General features: G+C 45.3%; 1 protein-coding gene across 1 annotated transcript; it reads left to right on the forward strand.

The window, feature by feature from the left end:
- The first annotated feature begins 1,248 nt into the window (after window positions 1–1,248).
- On the forward strand, window positions 1,249–8,749 carry LOC122939320 (mRNA decay activator protein ZFP36-like). Its single transcript, XM_044295390.1, has 2 exons — window positions 1,249–1,286; window positions 7,976–8,749. Exons 1-2 carry the CDS (start codon window positions 1,260–1,262, stop codon window positions 8,747–8,749), a joined length of 801 nt encoding a protein of 266 aa, XP_044151325.1. The 5' UTR covers window positions 1,249–1,259.
- The last annotated feature ends 382 nt before the right edge of the window (window positions 8,750–9,131 follow it).

A 9,131-nucleotide genomic window follows, 5' to 3' on the forward strand; every position in this document is an offset into this window, starting at 1 on the left:
CAGCTCTGGATTGTGGACCCATTTAAGTGAATGGGTCCGCATCCGTGATGCAGGGAGCACATGGCTGGTGCCCGTATATTGCAGATTTCTGCTGCAGTTCACACTGCCGCAGATTCCACCTGCAGATTAGGTCACCTTCAAATATGGCAGTAAGAAATATTTCTGCGACTGAAAATCAGTTTCATTCATCTCAATTAGATTGTTTTAGTGGCAAAGCACGTGGATTTCTCCAAGTCCCATTCGGGTAAGTGCACCTGATTTTAAGGCCGCAAACAGCAGGTCCACAACCATGCGGGCACCGGCCGTGTGCTCACCGCATCATGGACTGAATGGGTCTGGATCCATTGCGGCAGCCGAAGGGATGGTGCCCGTGCATTGGGGACCGCAAATTGCGGTCCCCAATGCATGGAACGGCCGAACAACGGCTATGTGCAAGAGGCGTTAGGCTAGGGCTACACGACGACACGTGTCGCGCAACAATAAGCCGCTCTACACATAGGGCACAACTACACTGCATCATGTGTCGTGCGACATTGATGTCGGACCAATGTCGCGCGACAATTTTTATAATGATAATCTATGGGGTCGCACTGCGACATGCAACATGCTGTGACTGAGACACGACAGAAAAATCCATCATGTTGCAGTGTAGCCCTAGCCTTAGCTGCAGAAAATTTCTGCAACACAATCTGCCACATGTGAAGGCAACGCTAGCCCCATTCAATGGCTACGTGTATGGCTACTGCTTCAGTGTAAAGGAAAACCAGCTTAGTTGCCCATAGCAACCAATCAGATTCCTCCTTTCATTTTCCAAAGGATCTCTGAAAAATGAAAGGTGGAATCTGATTGGTTGCTACGGCCAACTAAGCCACTTTTTCCTTACTCCAGTTTTGATAAATCTCCCCCATTGTTTATGTCCTGCTTGGATGTGTGTCCATTCCCCCCTATTTGATGGTGCCACAGATAGGTTGCGTTTTATTCTTTGGAGCAGCACAATGATACAGTAAGTGCCCACTGACCTCCCGATACAGCACAGTATCAGTACCACAGTAACTCGGCCTGTGTATTGTGCAGCACTGCAGTGTCAGCCACACACACAGGTGTTGAAAATGAAATTTGCTGCCTTGACTCCAGGCAATCAGCTCCTCGTTTGTTTCAGTGTCACACCCCTACCCTTTCCATTGATTGGCCGAGCGTTGTATGAAATAGCTGGTGGGAACAGGATGGAAGAGTGAAGTTACATGAGAAGCTCAGTCACTATGGACCTGCAGGAGGAGATGGTGAAGGTGAGATGTGCGGCCTATGTACTACTTGTATACAATGGCGCGTCTGTGGTGTAGGCTTTGGGGGAGATTTATCAAAACTGGTGTAAAGTAGAACTGGCTTAGTTGCCCATAGCAACCAATCAGATTCCACCTTTTATTTTCCACAGCTCCTTTGCAAAATGAAAGGGTGAATTTTATTGGTTCCTATGGGCAACTGAGCCTTTACAGCAGTCTTGATAAATCTCACCCTTTGTGTATGTCCTAGTAAAGCGTCCATTATGTGCTTTATGTACAAAGCCTCTAAGCGAGTCACCGCCATACTGGTGTAGAGCTTCCCGGCCATACAGATTGGATCAGCCGGATCACATTGCTGCTGCTTAACGCAACTCTAGGGGTTGTCTGCTTTAAAGGAAATGTCTGGGGTTTTTTTTTTTTTTTTTTTTTTCCCTGCCAGTTATTAACACATCCATTCTTGCTAACCTGTCATTTTTGGATTGTATTACCTCTATCTCCTGAACATGGGGTGGCCATCTTGCCTGAGCTGTTAAGAAAACTGTTTTATGGCAGCTCCGGGGTCTGTAGACACAATGGTCTGGAGGAGACTTAACCTTAGTGGCCAGTGTGAAAACTGCAGGATTTTTTTGACATGGAAAATTAAAAATATTTGAAGTTCTTAAAGTATATTAAACATAAAAATCTGATTTTAAACAGTTAATTTTCTGATGCCTCATCCTCGGGCCAGGTCATCAATATCAGATCACTTGTTTGGGAGGGTTGCGATGCTGGTGTGAGCACTGCTCCCTCCTTAATAACACTTGGAACCAAAACGGAGTTTGGCAAAAGGTCTTTAACAGTAGAAATTTAACTTATGAAGTTATTACATAAAGTCTCATGATACTTTGTAAAGTAATAACTTCGGCTTATCAGAGCCAATACATTCTAATACTGTACGGAGCTCTAGAAAAATGCAGGAATTTTGTATTGATGGCTTAGCCTCAGGATAGGCCATCGATATCTGACACGGGTCTAACATCCTCGAACCTCCGCTGATCTGCTTTTTTAGCGTAGCTCCACCATTAGAACTGCTGTTAAGCTGCACATATAGCTTCCCCATACACGTTCAGCTCGGCCAAATCTGTCATCTGTTGGGAGCTCCCCACACGCAGGGTCAGCTGGCCAAAATATCAGTTTTTTTTGTTCCTGTGTGCTGCTGTATCCTCAAAGGGTCAGTCCGTTCCCCAAAATGGAAAGCTTCTTTGTAAGATCTGCGCTGACCCTCTATTTCCACACTGCAAACAAAGATTCTCCTCCTTAGGCCTTTTTCACACGAGCGTGACGGATTGGCATTCAGTGAAACTCGCACCATTTTGCAAGAGTTCAGTTTTGTCTGCGATTGCACCCGCAAGGAATAACTGAACGCTTTTTTTTTTTTTTTTTTTTTTTTTTTTCCCCCCCCCCCCCCACTGAAGCCCCATTCACTTCTATAGGGCCAGGGCTGCATGAACGTGCTGCCTTTTTCATGCAATGCAGAACTGATGCATGGAAAAACGCTGATGTGCACGGACCCATTGAAATGAATGGGTCAGGATTCAGTGCGGTTGCTATGCGTTCACATCACGCATTGCTCCCGTGTTAAACTCGCTTGTGTGAAAGGGGCCTAAGGGCTCATGCACATAAATGCATATTTTATCCATGTTGTCGTGTGTGTTTTTTTTTTTTTTTGTTTTTTTTCAGCCTGTATGAACCATTAAACTCAATGGGCCCACAAAAAAAAGGAAATTGGTCAGAGTGCATCCTGTATCTGTATGTCTGCAAGTCTGTTCGGCAAATAAGAGTGCCCGTCTTGCAGACAAGGACAGGCATTATTACAATGGATCCGCAAAAAAAAGACATCCGTGTGCATTCCGGAACGGAACAGCTGGCCCCTTATAGAACAATCCTATCCTTGTCTGTTATGCGGACAATAATGGGACAAGTTCTATCTTGAAACAGAAGGCATACCTTTTTTTTTTTTTTTTTTTTTTTTTTTTTTTTTTTTTTTTTTCTTCCCGATCCATTGAAATAATTGGTTCCATATATGGAACGTAAACGGAAGGAAAAAAACATGTGTGCAAGAGGCCTTATTGACAGAACCAGTGTGGAAATGGAGCAGCGCAGATTGTACAAAAGTGGCCACAATGTGTATAGCCAGCTTTAGTCTATTGTACAGTGGATGCAGCTGGTTACTGCAATACTATTCTAATTCACATCACTGGGAGCATAATTGCAGTAACAGCAGCATCCTCTGCACAGTGGAAGTGCATGGGGTCAGACCCCTGCTGATCAGATACTGATGGCCTATAACCGGGATAGGCCATCAACGGTAAAATCCTTTAGGGTATGTTCACACAGCTAAAATCTGCCACTGATTCAGCTGTGGAAAAACAGTTTTTGGGTTTTTCCCTTCACCCATGACGGCACCATAGAGAGATGGATCTGCCCCCACAACTGGACAGGAAGCCCCAGAGCAATCAAAAAGGGAACACCCACTTCCTCCCTCAGCGTGGCTTCCTGTCCTCCGGACGGAGGAGCATGGCGCATGCAGCCTCCAGGGCTGTGACACAAGGAACACCTTATGAACTTGTTATACAGCAAATATTTGTCTTGTGTGGTTGGTATTAATCTGTTTGGTGCCTTTAGCATGATTGATGGGTTTGAATATTTGTCAGGCTTCAGGGCCTGGTTGACTGCCTAATGACTTCAGGGGGGCAGGCCTGATGGCTTTAGGGCCTGGTTGGTTGCCTATTGGCTTCAGGCTGAATGCCTTTGATCTTATGTAGGTTTTTATTGACTTCTGATGCCCTGTGTGGCTATGCCTGTCTGGCTGAACTTTTTTCTTTTTTTCATTGTAGCTGGCTGATTCTGCTGCTGGGCTTATCTAGTGCAGCTGTTTGTTCCACTGCTTACTTTGCATGGGCTGTGTCTGCATGGTTGGCTTTGCTTTCCGTGGCTGGCGGCTCGTTCTGCTGTGTTTTGAAAACTGACGGTTCTTGCAACAGTATCTGGATGCTGGTACCTGGCTCTGAGCGGGTGTCTGTGACCAGCTGTGCCTGAGATGCAACCATGTCTTGGTGGTGGTCTAGATTGATGGCTATTCCTGCATGGTGAACTGGTTCTGTGGCTATGCCTGACTTGAAAGTTTGTAGTTTAATTATCTACAATAAGCATAGTACACCAGCAAAGCCTTATAATGTACCTAGTGGAGAATGGGAAGATGGGCTGGACCAAATGGTTTAGAGACATAAAAGTCTCCTAGTTGGGAATGAAGATATGGGCTGGACCATGTTTGGACAGCCTACAGGACATATGGCGTATCAACAAAGCCCTATATGGCTCCTGAATGGGAGTAAGAAGATGGGCTTGTCCATTTAGTCTGTATGGCCTACAGGAGGTATGGCTCGCCAGCAAAACCCTATAAATACTTTCTGCTGATCTAGGGAATCCCTGGAGGGTCATCAGTTGTCTTCTGGGGTCCTTCATGCAATAGTTTCTGGTGGTGGGGACCCTAGGAGGTCTGAAGGGTCAAGGGGGCTCTTTAGACCTCTTGCAGCAGATCCATGAGCTCAATCATGGATGCCAGATTGCAAGAATGATCTTGGATCACTGGGTGGGGAGCATGCCGGGTGAGTTCCCCGCTACGCGCTCCCTGAAGATTCAACAGTGCAGGTGGCGTGCCTTTGAAGGGCATCTCCTGGTGAGATGGTGAGGCAGGAAGAAACATCGGTCTCTGAATATAATCTGCACCAAAGGAATTGGTGGTCAGCAATCATCTTCAGTTTGATCATTCTGCGTCAAGTACTTTAAGATTTTCTTAAATCTGTTATGATTTAACACTTAATGATAAACCCATATAAGATTATCATGGGTTTAAGGTATAACGTTGCAATTTTTAGGTTAGCATGTTTATTCCCACTTTTTTAGTTTGGACCTCTTAGCTTTTGGGGTCTTCATAGTTTAAGATTACTTTTCAAGCACGTCCCTTCCAAGGGGTGTTTTTTTTTTTTTGTTTTTTTTTTAATCTCTATATGGTGCAGTCATGGGGGAATAATTACACTAACCGGTAATTGGATTTTCCAGAACCAATGACGGCACCCCTAATTCCCTCCCTGGTGCTTATGGTTGAGAATTGTTTCTGTCTTTCAAGTAAGAGGAAAAATGGGGTTATAGGAATTCTATTTTGTATGGCTCCTACTGATCTACTCTGGAATCAACACTGAGGGAGGAAGTGGGTGTTCCCTTGATTGTTCTGTGGATGTTAGCCATGTGAACATACCCTTAAGAGGCTGTCACCAGTTTTAACTGGCTGGTAACTATCGTGCTGTCTAAATGGCAATCTGCTATAGCAACCACTCGGCTTAATACTTAATACTCATGTAAACTGAGCGAGCAGCTGACTGTCGGAGGAATGCTTCCTTTCTGACAATCGGTCACTCTAAAGGGGGGGGTGCCCTAAAGGGAGAAAGGGGTGCTTCCTCCTATCATTGTCCTGGCCGTAGGGAACATTAGTGTGAGGATTGCTGCAGTGAATAATCATTGCAGCCAGACCCATTCTCTGCTCCTCTAGAGCTTACACACATGGCATGAAAGTAGTTACTATAAAACGGACAGGTCGTGAGAGGTGGAAACTTTATTACAGCACTGAATATCAACACGAGTATGTCTAAGGCTTCTTTTACATCTGCGTTTTTGCTGGATCTGTCATGGATCACCAAAAACATTTGTCATAATACAACCATCGGCATCCGTTATGAACAGATCTGGTTGTATTATCTCTAAAATAGTCATGACCGATCCAGCACTAAAACCATTGTAAGTGAATGGGGGATGGATCTGTTTTCTTGTGTCAAAAAATGGATCTGTTACATTGTGAGTCGCAACAGATCTGTCTTGCTCCACATCCCAGGATGCACTCAGAAATGCTGCTTGCAGCTCTCTTGTGTGCATCATGGGAATGCAATGGAACGAGATGCATTCTGGTTTTCCTCTGCTATTCAGATCCTATGACTGCTCTTAATAGCAGAAAGGGAAACCACAGATGTGAAAGTAGCCTAAACATATTTCATCAGCTTTTCTGGCAGTGTCTGGGGATGAAGAGCTGTGCCGCTCACTTTTAAAGGGCATCTGTCAGCAGACTTGTCCCTATGACACTGGCTGCCCTGTTGCATGTGCACTTGGCAACTAAAGGCATCTGTGTTGGCCCCATGTTCATATGTGCCCCAAATGCTGGGAACTGCTGCACCCTCTGTACTTTGATCAGACCATGTGATGTTTGCACTGCCTGGCCCTTGCAATCAAAGTGCAGAGGGCATGGCAGTTTCCATTACACCTAGAGGCTATGCTCTCAGTGCAAGTGGCAAGAGCAGACTCAAAGTTGCTCCTAGTGGCTCGTTTGTGTAACAGGCCCACTGGTCACAGCATATGGGGTATCCCTTGCCCCTTAGGAGGTTTCTACAAAATATGTCCCTCTTATAGAGCAAGTAAACGTGATGCCAGCTGCGGTTAAGCAGCGGGAGCTGAAGGCTCCCTTTGTAGAGGGTAATGTTGGTTCCCAGAGGTAGGAATGCCAAAGTGGTGCATGGTGGCCTACAGTCTCTGTGGATGTTATGTACACATGTTACGGTGTTCCTACCTGGATATCCATGGATCCCAGATGTGATGTGGTCTGAAGCTGTGCAAAAGGGGTAGTTGAACTTGGATGGTGGCTGAGTAGAATAAGTAGAGTCCAGACTTTGTAGTAACGTTGACCAGTTGCTTTTACTTGGCATAAATGGGTAATCCAAACAGTATCCTGGTCATCAGCAGGTATTGGCATTAACTTTGGCAGGCAAATACTTTTCTGCAGCTATCTCGGCTATGTTTGGCTGAATAAATAGGAACTCTTCCTCTTCTGCTGGAATTTAAGTTGGCTGTCATCTTGCTTATAGTCCTAGGAACTTCTTGCCCTGGCTTTAGAGTACCTCCAAACTTCAGCTTGGCTTGGAAGTGCACAACCTCCAGTGATAAGGTTGGCCTAACGGAACCTGTCCAGACAGGACCAGGCCTTCTGCCTTCCCCTTGCAGGGGTTAAGCTAGACTTACTAACTAAAACTCCTCCCTCCTAGCTACAGAGGGTTGGGAGGAACCTGAAGGTTCCTCTACAGGGAAGCTGATGTTACTGCCGCCATCTGTTGGTGGACCAGGTTATTACACTTGAACACAATCATTTCAAGAATAAAAATGCGCATTATAGGAAATACATTGGGTGATAGTCTATCACATGGAAATGGTAGCAGGAAGCCAAAATAGTGGTAATGGAACTCCGGGTCCTTACACTTGCATATATTAAAGTCATTTTTCAGCAATGCAAGCACATGAGAGCATGGGACCAACTTGGCTGTCAAGAGCACATGTAACAGGTCAGACAGTTTCCAGGTACAAATCTGTTGACAGATGCCCTTTTAAATAGTTCTACATGCATTAGAACTGATGGGCAAGATTTCTGTGGGGTGAAAAAGATGCATAATTACACTTGGGTGTTGGATGCAATAGAGCTGCTCTACTTCTGGCAGAAATGTGACCACTGTTGCCAATAAGTAGCCCACTCCACAGAATGAAAGTAGGTTAATGTAGAGTTTCCTACAACCCAATCTTGATGCACTTTCAATTTTCTAAGAACTCTATTTGTCTTGCAGATGTTACTGGAGCTCTCAAACAGCATGGATATCTTCTCTTCCATCAGTCCACCTCTAGGTGAAACGCAACTTGATTCACCCTTCCCTGCACCCAAAGGCACAGGACCCTCCTTGCGATACAAGACTGAGCTTTGCAACCGATATGCTGAGACTGGCTTTTGTGCTTACAGAAACCGCTGCCAATTTGCCCATGGCTTGAGTGATCTCCGCCCGCCATTCCAGCACCCAAAGTACAAGACTGAACTCTGCCGTTCTTTTCACATCCTTGGCACATGCAGTTATGGTCCTCGCTGCCTATTCATACATGGCCATAGCGAGAAGAGGGAAGTACCAGATACAATCAGCCTCAGACAGCGGCGCCCGCTACCTTTCTACAGCAAAAAGCAATGCCGCCTTTGGCGCTCACCTGCAGGCTGTCCTTACGGATCGAATTGCCTCTTTCAGCACCCACATGCTGTTAGAGACATCTGCCGTCACTATGCAGCACTTGGCGTTTGCCCATATGGTGTCCACTGTCTGTTTAAGCACACCCCACCTCCAGACCGTTGGGGAACGGGAAGTAATGCTGGAAGTGGGTCGCTTTCCCCATCAGAATCAGATGCTGAAACTGGGAATGACCTTTTCACTTTGGCCTCCGCCAACAATGCTTTTAACTTTTCAAGTCTGCTCTTGCCACTCGCACTGAAGCTAGAGATCCTGGGAGAAGATGACATCTCTGTGAATGGTCGGGATGTAACGGACAATGAGAATTCAGAGGAAACGCAAAGCTTTTGACTAGTGGACTGTGTATGAGGTGTCTGGTGTTCCTTACAATCTTATTGAGGGGAAGATCTGATTGGCTTCTATCCACAGCCCCATGGCTCTTATGTACATAAATGTTTAACGCTATGTAAGTTTTAATATTCCTAATGGACCTTTTTTATTGAATGATTTTTATTCGACAAGATGTGTTTATGTCACTAATTAAAACTAAGGCTTTTCTTTTACATAAATCACTAGTGTATTGGCTTTTTTTTTTTTATGCAATCTGTGGAACATTACATTACCCCCCGGAGTTTCTACCCTTTTATTTTCTACTGTTTGTTTAAAGTTGAAGGGGGTTCTCCTGGATTTAAAATGGCTGCCAGCAGCCTGTCCTAGAACGTAAGCAGGACTG

The sequence above is a fragment of the Bufo gargarizans genome, chromosome 5 (genome assembly GCF_014858855.1).
Source record: "Bufo gargarizans isolate SCDJY-AF-19 chromosome 5, ASM1485885v1, whole genome shotgun sequence".
NCBI lineage: Eukaryota > Metazoa > Chordata > Amphibia > Anura > Bufonidae > Bufo > Bufo gargarizans.

What these genes read in the sequence shown, in the direction of transcription:
- LOC122939320 (XM_044295390.1), top strand. Translation starts at nt 1,260, where the DNA reads ATGGACCTGCAGGAGGAGATGGTGAAG. An exon ending in TGCAGGAGGAGATGGTGAAG is followed by an intron (nt 1,287 to 7,975) that starts GTGAGATGTGCG and finishes TTTGTCTTGCAG; the next exon opens with ATGTTACTGGAGCTCTCAAA.